Source organism: Arctopsyche grandis, chromosome 9, assembly GCF_051622035.1.
Source record: "Arctopsyche grandis isolate Sample6627 chromosome 9, ASM5162203v2, whole genome shotgun sequence".
NCBI lineage: Eukaryota > Metazoa > Arthropoda > Insecta > Trichoptera > Hydropsychidae > Arctopsyche > Arctopsyche grandis.
Window position 1 is genome coordinate 11,912,562 of NC_135363.1, and position 19,044 is coordinate 11,931,605.

Here is a 19,044-nt window from a genome sequence, read left to right on the forward strand (position 1 = left end):
CGTGCGTGCGTGTGTACAAAGAACTCGCTGTTAACATCATGCTCCGTCGCTTTTTCTCCCGTTGGAATCGTATATCGCGAAAAAAGACGCGGTATAGTGCGCCTGTCACTTCGTTCACATTTATAATATTTAAAATTCAATTTATTTTTTTGAAAAAAAAATCGTATTTTTAATTTATTCTTCTGTTTATGTCGGCCGATCAAATGGCGGCATCCGTTGATCCGAATTGCGATATTTTATTGAGTGCACAATTATGTGCACACAGGCCACTAGTATATATTTAAAAGAGCGTATCTATAAATATAGAAGCGTACGTACGTACGTAAATTCACAGTTTTTTAGACGGTGGTCACTTTATAAACTGCACCAAATCACTAAGGTATAAATGATCTTAGCAAGTGTTGCTGCTATGTACTATGTATATACCAGCCAGCAGCATAGCTCGGTCGTTAAGCTTCTGCTTAGCGTCGATAGGTGCCGGGTTCGATCCCATGAGCTGACCTCGATTGAAAACAATTTTTCTGAGTATATCTGTAGCTCTGCTGGTTAGACCTGGATATTTGTGACTCCAGGTCGATCGTTTCTTATCAAAGTTTGCCAATTTTCTCTCATTTTATTATTGAAACGGTTCCCGTTAAAATTGTCAAAATATCCTTCCTACCTACTATGTCACCACCAGTGGCGGGCGGTGACTTTTCAAACAAGGGATGCTGTCCCTTGTTTGAAAAAAAAAACCGACCAATTTATTTTTTAAAATTTAATTTTATTCTTCGTTCCTTTTTACAAAATTCATCGATAACCGCATCATAGAATTTTTTATTGTTTTTTAAATTTGACATTATTTTCATTTCGATTGCAATTAAAGCAAGACCAGAGAGTCTTTCTTCACTTTGACTACTTCTGGTGAACGTTTTAATTCTTTTCATAGTCGAAAATGATCGTTCAGCCGATGCGCTCGTGGAAGGTATCGTACAAATTAATTGTATTAAACTAAATACTTGTTCCAAAACGTCTATTAGATCATCTTTCACAATTAATTCCTTTACGTCATTTATAGATTTCAAATGAAAATCTTGCGTTGAGTACATGTAAATTAATTCGCTTTTTAATTTCATAAAATCAAAGTATTTTCCATAAGTTAGGTGGAGTGATTTAAATAGGAAATCTGGAAAATTATTTTCATATTCTTTAAATTTTTTGACGTTAAAAAATTCGAGAAATTTTAAATTTTCGATATCTCGAAATCAATTGGTTGTATTTACTGAAAGAGTTTCTAAAATTTCAGAATAGTGAAGTTTATACGTTGTTTTCACATCTTCTTCACATTCAGCATATTTTCTTTTTCTATTAAAATTTTTAGTTATTACTTTGTTCCACAATGAATCAAAATCGTCTTTTTTGTTATCTAAATATTTTACAAATTTTTTAATTTCACTTACGCAATACGATATGTCAAAGGTTTTTTTTTGTAAAATTTCAAATAAAAAATCTGCCGAATTAAATATTGCAGAAAATAAATGCAAATTGAAATTGAATTCAAACTCTTTTAAATAACGATGAAGGACTTCAGCATTTATGACAGCATCAGTATCCCATTCGTCTTCGTCATTAATTATTTGATTAAATATTTCCATTAATTCTGTTTGATATTCTAATATCATATTTAAAATTTTGCTATTGTAGTTCCATCGTGTAGGGGCAGCAGTGGGAAATCGTTTTTTTATTTGACAATCGAGAAGGGAAATTCTTCTTGAAGACTTACAAAAAAAAGTTGAAAATGACAACATACGGCTGAAAAAACGTTTGCATCCGGATATATGTTTAACAGATTGCGACAAAACTAAATTCAATCTGTGAGCGTAACAATGGACAAATAAAGAATTAGGACAAATATCTCGAATTTTTCGTTGCACTCCATTATGCTCCCCGGACATTACAGCCGCTCCATCGTACGTTTGTGCAATTAATTTGTCCAAACAACCAAATTCTTCCAAGGTCTCACGTATGTGCTGAAAAAGAGCATTAGCTGTTCTATTGGGACTAACATCGACAAATCCAACAAATCTCTCCTGAATTTCATTATTTTCATCTACATATCTAAAAATAGTAGATAGCTGAGCTTTGCGACTGATATCTGTAGATTCGTCCACAATTATGGAAACAAATTTTGATGCACGTATTTCAGTTTTAATCTCATCTAGCAAGACTTTTGATATTGCGGATACCAAGTCATTTTGTATATGGTTCGATAGTCCAGTAAACACCGTAGAGTTATCTAAATGAGTTTTCAATTTTATGTCTGATTCACTCAACAGATACAGCAATTCAATATAATTCCCTCTATTTTCCGATTCCTGGTGCTCAAAATGTCCTCGTAAAGGTTGTTCTTGTTTTGCTAAAAAACAGATCGCGCTTATTAATTTCGACAAAATGTATCTATTTGCAGTAACTTCTTTGTTGTGCATTTCAATATTTGCTTTAAATTGAGCACTTAAAAAATTTTCTATACGAGGTCCCTTTCCAAATTTTTTAAATTGAGCAGAAGAACATATGTGAGCTTGAGAACATTCATGTCTCTTGCGCGATTTACTTAAATTGTTTAGGTCAGAAAATCCAAATTTACTCCAGACATTCACTTCTTGAGAAAATAAAATACATGGCCAACAGAATAATTTCGTTAAGTGAGCACATCCACAAATCCATGAAATTTTTTCGTATGTTTCTGTGTTAAAATACCTTTTAAATGTTTTTGTTTTAGACTGAATATTTAATATTGGTGTGGGTTTGGGGCTCTTAACAATAATCTCCTTTTCATTAAATGGGAGAGAAGCAAATCTTCTTTTCAGCACATTTTCAATTAAACAATTGCAATTATTATTGATCTCGACGACAAGTCCACTCTCATTGTTATTTTCGATATCCATATTAAAGGCAATAATGAAAACTCGTAAGTAGTGGAACAGTAAACTAAAAATAAAGTTAGACGAAACTAATTTAAATGAAAACTTAATTCAAAAGTAAAAAATAACCAACTTACAGTATAAATGATTAACTTCGTCTAAAGAAATGAATCGGCTAGCTTTTTGATAAATAACTTGGGGCGTAGCGTGCGGAAATATCGATCAACAGCGGCTTCCAAGTGAAACTCAATAGATAAGCAAACAGAGAAACCGAATCCACCGTAGAGGTTAAACAAGTGTCAACGCGTCCGCGCGAATATGACAGCCTCATAGTGCGCATGCGCAAATGGGATCGGTCGCGACTCCGAATCCATGACGCGCGCGCACTTCACTCAGCGTCTACTCGCCAGCGTCACTCGCCTGTGGCCGGCCTATGCGAATGCGGCCTATGCGAATCCTTAATAAAAATTATCAAAAGATCCTATATAATGCATCATGTAACAAAAAACACGTGATATGTGAAATATATATCATATACTACATCATAATCACGTACATCACTAAGAATACATCGAAGCGAAATTCAAATATTTATTAAAAATACTCTTGGCTTTTTAAAGTTATAGGGGATGCGCCGCATCCACCGCATCCATGGACCGCACGCCACTGGTCACCACTATTTGAGATTTATTTATGTACAATAAAATTTATGTACAATTCATAGATGTCTCGTTAATTTGTGAGTTTCTCAGTGTCTCGTAATTCAGCGACTTGTATAATAAAACTTGTATATAATGTATATAACTTGTAAATAATGGTGTGACGCTTTGGGGCAACCTGTCAGGTCACACTGGTTATTTTATTGTTGTTATTATTTTAAAATAATAAATTAAATAAATAAAAATGCTGCAATATTTGTAATTGGCCAGGAAGGCGCATTGGGGTTAGCTGTAAGGCCTTCCTGGTATATATGTAAAAAATAATAATAAATAAATATATTATACACTAATGTAATTTTTTCGCAAGCTTTTGTGGCGTAGACTGCCTGTTACTGTTTTCACTCAATTGCTGAAGGGCCAGTTAAAACAACACATTTTGTGTTTATTTATTTATTTTGCACGTTCAGGTCGCGTGAAAACACCGCGCTCGAGTATTTTCGATCTTATGAATAATGTAAGTATTTGTCGGGCAAACTTTATTGCGCTTGTGTTTTGGAAACGATCGCGTGTCAAATGCTAAAAGAATTCAAACAGCAGTTTTCGCAGTAATATTTGCGAAAGCCCGCTTTTTAAAGAGTCGTCCAACAAAAATAAACAGTTAGAAAACGGTGTTGTTCGTTTTTTTTATTTTTATATTATCCATTTATGTTGAATTTAATATAATAAATGTGGCAAACGTTCAGGAAGAATGATATAATAAAAAAAAACACACGGTATAAACGAAATGCGTGTCTATTGAACTTAAGTGAATTATTAATCTTCATTACATATCGTTACACTTGTTAACCTCGTAAATTCAAAATTACATTATTTCAAGATAGAATAACGACTGTTCTATCGACCATTATATTACATTTTTTTCACATTTTTATCTCGCTATTTATCCTCTTTTGTACGTTTAGAAATGATTTTCAAAATTTAAAAAAATATGGATTTGACATCGTTCTAAAATTACTTAAACATAAAATATTGATTTTGACTGAAAGTGAATATACTACATTGTAGGCTTATGTGTGGGTAACGATATTACAGTATTATTTTACTGTATTTTCATTATCTTACAAACCGCTTACCGAATCAGACTGACATTTTTTACATGTAATAGTAATTATATCTTTATAACCTAATATTTTTTGAATATTTTTACCTCAACCAGAAGTAGTACTTTTACTCTAGAAAATCGAGGTTTTTTGTGTTTTTCTCAGAAACCTGTTGGTTTATTAAACTGAAATTTCATATTTAGAAGTTTAAGCTTAATACCAAGTTATATATAAAATTTGGTTAGCACCTGTCAACTGGAAGTAGCGGTTTACTCTTGTTCGATTTTTCTTCCACTATTTTTTTCGACCCCTTAAACATGTGTGTTCTTCGCGAAGAAATTCTAGTATAATTATTGTATAATTGTAATGAAAATAAAAAAAAAACACTAAATTTAATAACCCGAAAGTAGGGTTCGACCCCTTAAATTATTTATTAATTACTTGTATATTAATAAAAAAATTGAAAGCTGAATAGATGATAGTTGTATAAATTTATACACATATAGGAATTAGTGGCTTGGTGCACGCATCCGTGCACTTAAAAAGTGAAATTATAAAAAAAAATAATCAATTTATAAACGAAGCATCCACACTATTGCTGTAACTGTGTAGATTTTTAATATTGAAATATATACATATACGTATTATGTATTATATAATATATATGGTAAACATATAATGCTTTCAATTATGTGGTCACGAGTTCTATCCCGTATTCCGCTCATGGAAATGTATATCGTGAAAAGAGACGCGGCATATCACTTCATTCACATGAGCGGCCGACAAAAACCAAATAATTTTTTGTTAATAAATAAACATTTATCTGTATAGCACACTCGTCGCGTTGAAGTAATCTGTTAGACGAGTGTGCATGATTGATTGAATATATAAAATAAAATAAAACATGTAGATTGTAAATATAGATACGACTGAAAGTATTGCTATCCCGATCCATACATATACATATGTAGAATAATAATTAAATTAATAGTTACATCTGAAAACGTCATAGATGAGGAAGTAGACACGTCGCATCTCCTGGTCGTCGTCGAAAGAGACGTGCAGAGCTGGTCTCTCTAGGAGGCGCGAAGCTTTGGCGAGGTCTCTAGGACCCCAAGGAGGATCACGGGGGCGTACCACTCTTGAATCTCGAGCACCTCTTCTGGCGGTGCCTGCGCCCCCTGAGGCTCCACTAATGAGCACACCCCAAGGATCACAGCCACTGTCAGGTCTCGACCATCGACGGCAAGCCCGCAACTTTTCCAAGGCAGGAGATTCTGCTGGCATACTGAAATAATAAAAAAAAATAGCTCAACACCATCCCCTGCTGAGTATTTATGTTCCGTCTTTATTTTGGACTCAATTCATCTACTAGATCAATGAATGTTATATTTTCTCGTATTTTGTCGGCCCATCATACTAAAAAAAACCGTTATTTCCGAACCATTTACCCATTTTTTATTGCATTTGAACAATGAATAAAGGTTACCTTACAAAATTTCATTAAATTATTTCAACATTGATACTTTTGCTACTCCAATCATATATCTCATCTAAACGAATTTAACCTGGGTTGTTCGGCACAAGCAGACCAGATCTGTTCAGACCGATTCGGTGACAATATCGCACATGGCGATTGCGCACACGTCATGAAAATCTCGAATATGAAATATATGGCACTTTAAAATCCCACCCACCGAGAGCCGCTACGTGAACTATCACGCTGACAAAAATTCGAGGTCAAGTTCAATCTCATCAGATTAAGTTCAATCTCTTCATATCAATACACTTTATTCTAAACTGATTTTAAATAGTACGTTACTACACATTTATGATATTTATTCTTCTTCATCACTATGACCATCATTAAATTACATCGTACGATTTTTATTATTATATTTTAAACGCCTCACCCCCCCCCCCCCCCACTTTCCCTCCCCTCAATCATCACATTTCTTCACAAAATCTTTCGTCCTATCTATAATAAATTATGATATATTTTAACCCCTCCCTTTTAGCGTATGGCATAACCTATAGATAACTAGAAAAATTTGGCCCGCATGCAAAAGTTACCAAAGGGCTCCCATTTTTAATTAAATAAATAAACTTTCAAATTTTAATTGTCCTTAGCCTATGTTATTTTGAAAAATTTGTTATCACGTCTTTTAAAAACATTTCATGAACTTCTTCATGTTAATATTGCAAGTTCGTTAAGTCAGATTTTTTTGTAATCATACTTTTGATTGTTTTCAGTTGGTTTTAATTAATATTTTTTATTTATCACTTTTTTTAAATTAATATTTGGAAATTCTCTCAAGGTCCTATCGACCCTAAGGACTCGCATGCACCGCATATCCCCGCGTCAAAGTACATAGTTACACCACTGAACCCCTTACAAATTTTTACTCTACGACGAATGCTTTAACTAACTGAAATAAGGTATAGATTAAAACTAACGTACTTACATGTGTAAGAGGTAAGAAATAACTAAAAATTGACACAGTTTATGAACAAAGCTTTGACGATTCGATCTGGCAGATAGAAACCGTTTAAAACAGGCACACGACGAAAGTTCGGTTTTTAACTGACTAAATCCAAACCGAATCTATGCGATACGCCAATCTTTCACTGGGGTATTTTCAAGACTAGTCAGTATTAGAGCGAACCAAAAAACTAGAAATGGCGTTAAAGAATAGAAAGAAAGAGAAGGCAAGCTGATGGAAGGGGGAATCATTATACACGTAAAGCTACGTTTTACGACACGTAGCTTTACGTGTCTACGTCATTATTAACAACAATAAAACGATAAGTCGTCCGTCTTTATTAGTTATCGCCTGCGGATTCGGTGATACGCTTTTCTCACGCACCGAACCTCAGCTGTGTCCCTAATGGCGGCGTTTATAACATTATCGTTCGAAAGCTTTCGCGCATAATTTCGAGCTATCGTGCAGTCCCTCAAAATTCGCAATTTTCCACCGAAATACAAACGCACGATTTAAATGTAAATTTCACATGTGCCATTTCCTCCCCCCAGATTATAATGTCATTACATGTAATCAAACGTATGATATTTGACACTGGCAATGTGTGCGTGAAACCATTAGCATTTATTAGGTACAAACATGCCGCGCCTAATGATAGCAACCACACGAACTGAATTGGCAATAACAATACTTTTTACGACTTGTTTTCGTTCGATGTAATTTTCTTCGCATAATACAATACGATAAAATATACCCAATTATTTTAAACTACATACAACCAATTACAATCACACTAAATATTAAAAAATATAATATATATAGAGGGGGGGGGGGTTATCCACTCGTTCGGTTTGCCATCCCACAATTACTTTGTAGTACTAGCGGCGTAAATGCACTTGCGAAAAATATAGTTCCTCATCACGATACCCTACAATAAGGGTAAATATGTGCCTCAATCGTGTTTCCGTGTATGCCAATATATGTGAGGTCATGGGCAAATATGATAAATCCCAGTTCTTCCGTTCGACCTGCAATTATCTGCACGATATAAAAATCTTAGGTACTAGAGCACACCTATATGCATACAACGTTTTGAAGTTTCGACATAGCAATACTTAAGACAACAAAAACATTTAATTAAAAAAAATAGTTTTATCCATCCTAGTATGCATAAGTACCTAATTGTTTTATAATCTTTTATAACTAGGTCAGATCGTAAGTATACTTGGGTGTAAAGATTTGTTCAGCTAACCCAAATATGTGAGTGCAAAACTGGGACATGGAACAAGGGGGTAGATTTTTTAGTGTTATTAGTGATATAACTGTATATATGTATATGTACATATATGATAAGGGCGAATTCACACAGGGAAGAAAGGCACGTCGTGTGCTTGGCTCCCCGCTGTGGGGGTTCTCCTACATTTCTTTAAATATGGGATGTACCGTTATCGATCACTGTCAACAAGGATAAAATTTTACTGAAAACATTCCAGGGGGCGATTTTGGGACGGTGTGTGCTGGGTGTGCCATATGTGCAAGGCATGTCACATTTTTTTCGCATGTTTAAAAGTATCTAAAAAAAACATGTGCCGCGTTCCTTCCTGCGTGATTTCGCCCTAACAGATGTATAAGAATCAAGTTAAACTATCATTGACTATATGTACTAAAGAAGATATGTTAAAAGCTGCCTAAATACATATGTAGCCAAGTACTAAGTAGGGATGAAGTAGGAATAAAGAAGCTTGTATCTATAGACATATGCAGTAGTGGATTATAATGACTAGTTGCCTATTTATTTAGCATCACAAAATTAAAATGAAGATTAGTCAATTTACTCACTCGTCCATTTCCCTCTGCTTCTCCACCAATTGAAAATAGACCTTCAATCTCCACTCCATATCGCTGGGCAGAGTGATGCTTTCGATTTCGTGTTTGTGCACCTCTTCGCGATTCTGTTCCTCTTGCAGAAATATCTCCTCTAAAATCTTTGGATATATCGCGAATATGTTCCCATCGGCCAAGCCGCTCAAGTGCACCCATAGTTGATTTGTATCCTCACTCCCCTTCTCCATCTTCAGTTTTGCAGCTTGCCGTCGATCAAGAATCTATTGGGTTGGTTTTGTGTCGCGACATGTCGACTCGACCATACAACGTGGAAGTTTTAGACACACTGAATCGTGTGAGCTTTCTAGGCCATACGAAAATGCTTCTCCATCAACAGGTTGTTCCCTAGCCTATTACAACAGTCAATTCGACCGCAAATTGAATACGTAGGCCCTACAATCATGCCATTCTATTTTAAAAGCTAAAATTATACATAAGAACTATTTAATACTTTTAACAAGGAAAATTCTGACCACCACAAGACTTGATTGCGAACTTCATGTAGACCTTATTTTTTATATTAGGAATTACATAAATCAATGTCAACAATTGAAGGATATTCAAATCTCGTTATAATGAATTTCTAGATATTTATTTATATGTACAATATCGGTCTCCGTGACGAGCCAGAATGTTAAATTACAGAAAACACAAATATCGGAAGGCAAAGATCGAAAATCGAAAGATCTTAAGTCGAAAGATCAAAAAAAAAGGGTGCATGGTAAACGGTACCATTTACCATGCGCCCTTTTTTTGATCTTTCGACATAAGATCTTTCGATTTTCGATCTTTGCCTACCGATATTTGTGTTTTCTGTAATTTAACATTCTGGCTCGTCACGTAGACCCGTACAATATGTACATATAAGTACGAAACGTTGTATGCTCGAAATAACCAGCAGCGTGGACTAGTGATTAGCATATTATGCTGTCGCGGTTCGATTGCGACTAGTAGCTGTTAGCCATACCTTGGTTTTGCGACTCCATGTCGATCGTTTCCTTTCAGAGTTTGCCAATTTTTCTGATTTTCATTAAAACGGTTCCTCTAAATTGGCATTTCCTTTCCAATCTCTCTTACAAATCTCAAGTTATTCAGTGTCTTGAGGTTCGCTACTTTCTATAATAAAATGCTTCAAAACTTTCTCTCTAGATGTCACTGTGGATGATGTTTATATTATTTTTATTTTATCTGTATTAGTAAACCCGTCGCTTTGGAGCGATCTGTAAAGGCGTACATGTTCGATTGAAATAAAATAAAATAACGAGAAGACATAGGAAATGGTGAATATGTATGTATGTAGGTGAAGTATGACAAGGGGGGTATGGATCACTGAATCGAATATGACTAGAACGAACGTCGAAAGATCGAAAAGATGGACGGAGTCAATGAATCCCCCCCCCCTCCCCAGGCGAGTGACGTACGAGTGTGAAGAGTATATCCGAATATGTGTGCGTTAGAACGAGACAAATATGTACAACTTCTATTTTCAATTTCTATGTCAATTATAGTACACGATATCGAAGAAATGTTAAACATTAGTGTCGGAATGATACCCAAAGCAGAGCATCGTAACCTGTGCACCGCGGTAATATGTGTTCTCCAAACAGCACTTCGGCCTAATGCGTGCGAGTGAGATCGCGTGTGAGGGAGAAAACCGATGTTAGTTAGTGTTTTGTCCCTATGCATATACGGAATAACTAGCGACTACCGATGAATTACATACATATGTATGTACGTAGCTGACAAACTCTACGAGTCGTAAACAATGTGTGCCGCTGATATCCAAAGGTTACGATGCTCTGCCCTAGAGAACGTAAAAAGGTGCAAGGAAGACCAAAAGAGAAATGGAAGGGTGGATTAAATTAGAATAAAATGCATGGAATGATATGGGTGAGAGTTACCCAAAACAGAGACGAATGGAAGCATGTCATCTTCTAGCAGTAGATGATGACATTATTCTATATACCTATTGAAATACAAATTATTCTATAGACCTATTGAAAACTTCAGTGTTATTAAAATTAAATTAAAGTTTATGTTTTTCATGATGCCATTACGGGTTGCCCGGAGCGACCTATGATATTAAACTAGTTCATATTTAAATTTTAAATCATATTCAAATAGTGGTGACAAAATTTTTGGTGAGGAAATGTTTCAACAATGAAATCAGATAAATTGGTAAAATCTGATAGGAAACGATCCACTTGGAGTCACAAATATCCAAGTCTAACCAGCAGTACTACAGAAATACTCGGAAAAAAATATTTTCAACTGAGGTCAACCCAGGACTCGTTACTGCAGAAACTATACTGCTGGCTATTATACAGTTAAATTTTAAATGCATTGTAAAAATTATCACACTGATATAATTTGGAGAATTAATTTTAAAAATAAAACAATGTTGTATAAATTATTAAGTATATTATAATGCATACCTATGATAATAATATTATATTATATGTATAATAAATCTTTGAAAACATTACATTCACTAATTTGCAATCTGAAATATAATATTGTATAAACCTAAGTTTGGTATAGAAATTTAATACTTTTGTTTTATTAACGAAATATTACGATTGCAAAGAAGTTAGATAAAATATCAACAATTCTTAAAACATATAGCCTGGAGTTTTGTTCGCTTTTGAAAATCTTGAATAATTTGTTCTTTCAACCTAAATGTAAAATAACATCAAATTAGCAAGAATATTATATTTTTTACATACATTTATTTGAAATTGTACAAAGCACTTACTTTTTATCATCTTCACTCTTAATTTCTGGAATGCATTCTAAAGCATCCTCAAAGGAATGCCTAAAATATTCAAAAATATAAGTAACAAAATCAAAATCGTATATTATCAAAGAGAAAACATTAATACATACTTAGCCCTCTGTGTAAGAAGTGGTAGAGTGGTATCTTTCAAAACAGTGACATCAATTCTAGCTTGCAAAGCACCGAACGGAGAAAATTTACCATGGCATCCGGACATCAACCTTGCAAACTCTTCAGCAACAGTCTCAAGAACTTGCGACAGAACTGTGCGAACCAACGACGGCGACACACTATGAACCTGGGCACATTTTAAGGCTATAAATGATATATTACATTAAAACAGCAACAATAATATGAAAAATAAGACACCTCTGCATGAACTGCTATTAAATTATTGATGCACTCTTTAGCATAAGGCCGAACATCCGTGGGTTTAATCTTAGTATTCCAATCAAACTTTCCAATGTACATGGAAGGTTCTATTGTGCCAACTAACGGATCACTCTTCTGCTCCAAATATGCTTCCATTATGGATTTACTCAACGTTTTAAGCAGAACTTTGGCAGCCTCGATCGGTAGTATCGGCTTAGTATAACCGTTTCTAAATAATATTAAATGTTTTAAATGTAATGTTTTACACATAGCATTACTATATGAATGAAAATCACTCACTTATCAAAAAATGTTAAAATCCTTGGTAAAACACATTCTGAAGAATATCTGCAGTTCGAAAGAGTGATGAGAAGACGATGTTGCCAAGGTGGTGTCGCTGGAAGACCATCATGTCCGTCAACTTCGGCTAATCGTCCACCTAGTACCATCAAAGCAGGAGCACCCAACACAACCGACAAAGGAGACTGTCCACTATCCTAATAACAAGATTTAAAATATAAAAATAAATACTAAACATATGAAAATAAATTGTATCTAACGCACTTGTTCGTCATGGCTGAATGCTAACTTTTCCAAACATTTACTGAATGCATTCAAAATATCCTGAATGTAATTGTTGAGGTGTTTATGAGCGGCTGAACCAGTATCAAATAAAGGTTTTTCACGAGGACATGCTATTAGCACAGATTCTTTGATGACATTCATGACATCATAGACAGTTTTTTCTAATAATCCAGGCTAAAATCAATGAATAAATCTAATAATAAAAATAGCACTTATTTATACCAATTTATTCATAATCAATTACCAATTCGGTAATTCCACCATGCTGAGGATCGAATTCAATTTTCCACGTTTCTTTCTTATTAAACGTTTTAACCGAATCGACAGCTTGCTTCAACAGTCCGATCATACAATACAATTTTAAGTCGTGAATCAAATTTCCGACAATATCCAAAGCTTCCGATGGAAGATCCAGTCGCATAAGAGAATTGTAAGTTTCTCTAACATCCCTGAGACAATGTGCCAACCAGTTGCAAAGATTGGGTGCCGTTTGGCTGTTCCATACTGATTTTTCCGACATTGCCGATCTATCGGCCGTTTGTGGAAGAAGTGCACTACGTATAGTGCGACAAAACAATTCAATCGTAGTTAGAATCATTGTCTGTAAAGAAAATGTCATTCAATCGAATAAGTAAGTATTAATTGTGTAAGCTAAACTAATGTTTATTTTAAATGGACCTTGAATTTGTCGTGTTTTTCTGGCTGTCTATCACCACGCAATTCGCCGCAAAAATAGCTCTGTCCCAATCTCCAGAGATCCGGTAGCGCTTCGGTCAACAGAGGACATAAAGCACCACATAAGGATACTCTTGCTGGCCACCACTCCCCTCCGGAAGTAATGGCGGGTTTTGTTCCTTTGTGGTTTTTACCCGAATCATCTTCTGAGGCTTCTAATTGAACATGATAATCTCTTGTTCTGACAATTTGCTTCGATATGTAATCACACCGACTCGTAATTGCATCCCAAGCAGCATCTCCCGTCCATTCCAAGTTCATCAAAGAACGTATAAGATGCTTCTGATCGTCTACCGATATAGGTAACTTTTGCAACTTAGTGTGTAATATATTGCGCAAATTGTCTATTCGCTTTTCGACTTCAAACAATACTTTTTTAAAAATCTAAAAAAAAAATATATATATACAATAAAACGTTCATCAAAAACAACATATTCAAAAAGAAAATACTCACTGCGACATCAGTTTTACCAAACAAATTTTTAGCTCTAGCATAATCGTTAATTACAAGATCATAATCCTTTTTCGCAATATTTTTATCAATGTTACCAGGCAGTTGAAAAAGAAACTTATATCTTGTCATAATAGATAATGCTGCTCTAGTAGAGTCGGCATTATCTTTTCTGGAAAGAACGTCATCAAATATTTTGTTTGCTTCAGTCATTGCCTCTGAAAAAAATAACAAACCAATACGTTTACTATAATATTATATAAAACAACACAAGAAATAAGTTATTATAGCACTTATAATAAAAGAGTTGAAATTTTCAAAATACCTTCAATTGATTTTTCCAATTTTTTTAGCGGCTCTTTACCATTTTCGCGTACATCAGTTTCATAACAGTTCTTTAAAAGAATAAGAGCATCTAATTGGTCCATGACGCTTCCGGTATTAGCCTTCAAAAAACTTAATTGACCTTCTTTCTGAACATCAACCTTTATTTAAATATAAAAAAAACAATTTCGGTCAATGTTTGTAACTGAATCATTAAAAAATATAAATAAGTATATAAAAATGGACGCGATATATGTATGTATGTATGTGGCAGATGCGTCAACAAGTATGGAGATTTCGAAAAAACAAATTTTAGAATACCAGGAGTATACGTTATGCATAGGGGTGTGGCGTGACGCTCGATCGTATCAAGGAATAGCGGGGTAGCGGGGAAGTAAAGACCTGAGTATCTGACATGTGCTCCTGATATTGAGTGAGTTGGAACGGTTGGGGTCAGCGTCAGATGCGCGGGAGCGTACACACACACACATATCCACGAAGACACACACACACACACACACACACACATTCATTCATCATTTCGAAAGTGTGAATGAATTACCTTTCACTATATTTATATACATATAACATGTAGCTTTATTTTAATTCGTGTATCAATTCCTTTCCAAAGCCACCCGTTGAAATCAACGGACACAACACTAGTATATAATTATAATGATATTCATATTCATATATATGTATGTAGGTACATATGTAGATACCTTTCGTTTAAGAAACAAAGTGCCAGCTTTTAGATCCTCAAAAGTTGTGCAATGATGATGCTCCAATAAAAACCAGCCAGGATGAAAATTTTCAGCTGACAAGTCTCCAGAACTATTCCACAAAAATATTCCAAATTAACAAAAACTAAACTGAAATAAAATTTAAAATCAAACAATATTTACCAATCTGGAAATAATTCATGAAGATCGTCTTCGGGAAATTTGTTTTCATCTTCTGTCGACAATCCCAAAGGATCGGGTGGGGCGTAAGAAGCGGCCAACTGCATCGGTCGGCGGCCCCACGTCAGATTGGTTTCAGCCTCTTCCACCCAAACAGCACTCTCTTTAAGTGGTCCGTACGTTTCATGGTAGCCTATAGTTTAAAATACTATGTTTGGCAATCTTCTTAATTACTACATACATTTATTTAAAGATAATTAATACATGTGTACCTCTAAATTGAACTGTGGATGTTCCTCGGCCACCGTGTTTCGTCGTCACTACTATATCACCCCTACCTTTCCCTGGGCCTGATCTAGCGACTATCTTGTTCTTGCTTTTCCATTCAGCCGAAAGCAAACAATCACAGCCGCATATCGTGAGACCTGTTTAAACCAATATTAAAATATTATTTTAAAAAGTTATTTTTTATGCTAGGAAGGACTTTTATTTACATATAAGTCTATTGCATTAAAAGCAATTAAATCTAAGCTAGGATAAAGATCTGAAAAGTCTGTCGGAATCTGTTAAAATAGACTTATCTATAGCTATGGGTTCTCCTGCTATAACCAGATTGTGCTATTAGACACCTGATTCATATTAGGTAAGGGATTGAAGAATAATCAGCATAAGAAATATTTATAAGAATCAGAAGTGAAGAATGAGAAACATTTCACTACAGAAAATAAAATAATAAAAAAATCTCCAAATAACATAAATTCAGTGAGTAGTCTAAAATTAAGGATAAAATAGATATAAAAGTTTCACATCAATGCTATCTACCTATCAAATCATTGGCTTGATTTCCGAGAAACTCTCCCCGAATAGTGACTCTGGTTCCAGGAGGGCCTTCCTTGGGCGAAAGCCCTGTCACAACGGGAGGTGGACTCATTCAAAGATATATCTATATTTTATTTGTAACAAACAAGAAAACGACAACTCCCACTGACAGTTAAACGTCAACCGCATTTGGTCGTAGCCCCGACGAAATCAACCAATAAAAAAATAGTATATCTATTTATTTTCAAATGATTTTTAAGAATATTCAAATAGTACTTAGTTTAAATAAACGCTCATTTTCTTTTATACGGGCGCAATGAGCTGATATTTCACACACACACATACATTTATAGAAATTGTGGTGTTAAGATATTTTAAGAAGAGAATTTTATATAAATTTATTAAATAAAATACATTGCCTACCTAATTTATTTTTATTTAAAAATTTTTACATTTTATTTTGCAACGTAAGAAAACTTAGATCAAGTTATAGATGTACATATGTATATAAATTTTGCGGTTCGGTGATTATTCCACAAAAAGCGATCTCGCGCACGTCAGTAAAATCTTGATCACAGAACATCTAGCACCCAAAAATTCCATCAATCGAAAGAGACACACGCGAAATATTGTACTAACGAGAACTCAAGTGTCAGATATTCCGTATTGGCGATTGTGGCAACGATTGTCATGCACACGATCGCAATTTGCACAATAATCCGCTTACCAAATTTTTCATGTGTAAATATAGTTTATTTATGCCGCCACATACACTCAGGAAATAATTTTCCATGTGGTGAGTCAAATCACAATATTTTTTGTTACAAAATTTCAAAGATTCAAAGGATTATGTACTTACAAATCAGCGAACACATATATTCCCCACTGAGCAAATAAATAATGTGTTAATTGTGTGTGTAACATCCACCCAAGTACCAAATAAACCAAAATACTCATAATTAAATTATTTAAAAATAGAATATAACATATAACACTGGCCGCATATGTTGTTACTAGGACCGAAAACGGCAGTCAGTTTGAATGTGACAGTTGTGAGCGAAAGTGTATATTGCATTGATGCACATTGTGCGCCTTTACAACTTGTTCAAGTTATTTTTACTTTAAAACAAATAAAGAATCAAAATGGCAGAACCAAAGAAGGATCTCGTGAGCGTTTGGAATATCATAATACCAAACTTTAAAATTTCCCATAAAGATTTACAAAATCCGCAACCGCTATTCTTCATCGATGCCCTCTCCAGTCTACTCGAATCTATCGACATTAAACTAGAAAATGTTATCTTTCACGTATGTATAGTTAGCAAATTGATTGTGTAGTAAATATGTAGAAGGTAACTTAACAATCCGTTTATATCATGGTCTAGTCTGAAGAAAATCATCTCCTGCCGCTTCTTCAACTATCGGCAGCCGTTAATCTTATACTCATGGAAATATCGCCCAATGTGAAAACTATCACTCTGTATGACTTGATCAAACCGGAGCCGTTCAAGGTGTCAATGGTGCTTCAGGTGTTATTGAACTATGCGATGTTTGTAGAGCAGAGGAAAGAGCAAATCATCGAAAGGGAGAAAGAAATTGATGATATATTGGATCAAACAGAAAAGATGAAGTCCGGCCTAGACATGTTGAATATTAAAATCGATGATAACCTTCTCAAAAAAGAATCGATTAAAACCAAACTGACCAGAGTATGCATTGACGGGTATATTTGTTAGAATTTTAAAGTTTTATTTATTTTATCGTGTTCTATATTTTTAGATGGAAAGCGAAATTTCTAACTTAAAAGTAAGAAATGATGAGCCTGAAAAAAGGGTAAATGGTTTAAAGACCGAATTGGACATCATCGAAGAGAAAAGGGAAAGGCTCAAATCAGAGTTGATCATCAAGCAGACATTATTGGCTTCACAACTAGAAGAAATTATGAAGTAAGAATGTTTTTATATGAAATTATGGACGTACATATGTATATAAAAAGTAATTATTGAGATGATTTCATTAAAAATTATTATCGCCCAAAAACCGATCCCCCGCCTAAAGCCATGTATTCAATTCCAGGTTGGAGGCTTGCGTTCTGACCGAAAATGAACAAGAGGAAGTTTTAAATGCTAAAGAGTCTGCAGTCCAGCACAACAAAGAAATAGACGACAAACTCAAAGAAATCAAAAGCACATTGTGGAAAAAAGAGGAAGATATTAATACATTCAGAGCCGATAAACAACATTTAACCAAGTGTGAGGAAATGCTGAATGATTTAAAAGATATATATAACAAAATAAAGTATGTCCATGCAATTTATTTTAAAATGATTAAAATTATACTTATTATTTTATCATTTTATATTAATTTTTAACCATTACAGAATAACTCACGGTTCAAACGAAACTGCATACGGAAAGGAAAAAGAGTTGAGTGAGTCAAAAGACAAAATTTCTACTCTCGAAAATGACATCTCTCAAATTCAATCAACGAATGATCAACTCCAAGAAGAACTCGAAAAATTAAAAGCAACTTTTGACATTGAAGAAAAGCAATATAATGCGTACGTTTTCTTATATATTATCCTTTTTTTAATATTAAATGTATAATTTATTTAAGTTCAGTTATTTTTTTAGTCAATTGAATGGTAATAAAAATGAAGCAGATGATTATAATGAAAAAATTAAGGTGATGACTGAAGAAATACAGAGTATTAAATTGACCACCAAAAAATATAATGTCGAAAGTCAGTCTTTACGAGCCAAGCTCAAAGACATACCTTCTGTTTATGATGAATATGTAAGTATATTTTACACTCACGAGCTGCATAGCATAAAAAAGATGGAAATAAATTTAAATAATTTACCTTTCAGATAGAAGATCATACAAATAGAATTATGAAAATAATAAATAAGGTTAAAAAAGCTGAAGCCGATTATTTGGACCGTATGAATAAACTTTAATCTTTCAATTTCAAGTACAAACATTAATCATTACTATATTATAATATGTATATAGATTTTTATTTTTATCTTAATTTGAAATAAAAAAAAATTA

General features: G+C 34.1%; 2 protein-coding genes across 2 annotated transcripts; one reads left to right on the top strand and one right to left on the bottom strand.

Moving 5' to 3' along the window:
• Positions 1 to 11,431: 11,431 nt before the first annotated feature.
• Sec5 (exocyst complex component secretory 5) lies at positions 11,432 to 16,175 on the bottom strand. The gene is made up of 14 exons (XM_077437780.1): positions 15,994 to 16,175; positions 15,444 to 15,596; positions 15,175 to 15,364; positions 14,992 to 15,103; positions 14,271 to 14,430; positions 13,949 to 14,163; positions 13,438 to 13,878; positions 13,004 to 13,360; positions 12,739 to 12,933; positions 12,475 to 12,671; positions 12,172 to 12,403; positions 11,913 to 12,100; positions 11,782 to 11,841; positions 11,432 to 11,701 (listed from the first exon to the last, which is right to left on the bottom strand). The coding sequence occupies exons 1-14, from the start codon at positions 16,100 to 16,102 to the stop codon at positions 11,629 to 11,631; spliced, it is 2,682 nt and encodes an 893-aa protein (XP_077293906.1). The 5' UTR covers positions 16,103 to 16,175; the 3' UTR covers positions 11,432 to 11,628.
• An 845-nt stretch (positions 16,176 to 17,020) lies between these two features.
• Positions 17,021 to 18,968, top strand: LOC143916652 (uncharacterized). Its single transcript, XM_077437848.1, has 7 exons — positions 17,021 to 17,298; positions 17,376 to 17,699; positions 17,770 to 17,936; positions 18,067 to 18,288; positions 18,371 to 18,550; positions 18,624 to 18,786; positions 18,861 to 18,968. The coding sequence occupies exons 1-7, from the start codon at positions 17,134 to 17,136 to the stop codon at positions 18,948 to 18,950; spliced, it is 1,311 nt and encodes a 436-aa protein (XP_077293974.1). The 5' UTR covers positions 17,021 to 17,133; the 3' UTR covers positions 18,951 to 18,968.
• The last annotated feature ends 76 nt before the right edge of the window (positions 18,969 to 19,044 follow it).

What these genes read in the sequence shown, in the direction of transcription:
- Sec5 (XM_077437780.1), bottom strand. Translation starts at nt 16,102, where the DNA reads ATGAGTCCACCTCCCGTTGTGACAGGGCTTTCGCCCAAGGAAGGCCCT. An exon ending in TTGGTAAAACTGATGTCGCA is followed by an intron (nt 13,879 to 13,948) that starts GTGAGTATTTTC and finishes TTTTTTTTTTAG; the next exon opens with ATTTTTAAAAAAGTATTGTT. An exon ending in AAAAACACGACAAATTCAAG is followed by an intron (nt 13,361 to 13,437) that starts GTCCATTTAAAA and finishes TTTTCTTTACAG; the next exon opens with ACAATGATTCTAACTACGAT.
- LOC143916652 (XM_077437848.1), top strand. Translation starts at nt 17,134, where the DNA reads ATGGCAGAACCAAAGAAGGATCTCGTGAGCGTTTGGAATATCATAATA. An exon ending in TTAAAACCAAACTGACCAGA is followed by an intron (nt 17,700 to 17,769) that starts GTATGCATTGAC and finishes CTATATTTTTAG; the next exon opens with ATGGAAAGCGAAATTTCTAA. An exon ending in GAAGAAAAGCAATATAATGC is followed by an intron (nt 18,551 to 18,623) that starts GTACGTTTTCTT and finishes TTATTTTTTTAG; the next exon opens with TCAATTGAATGGTAATAAAA.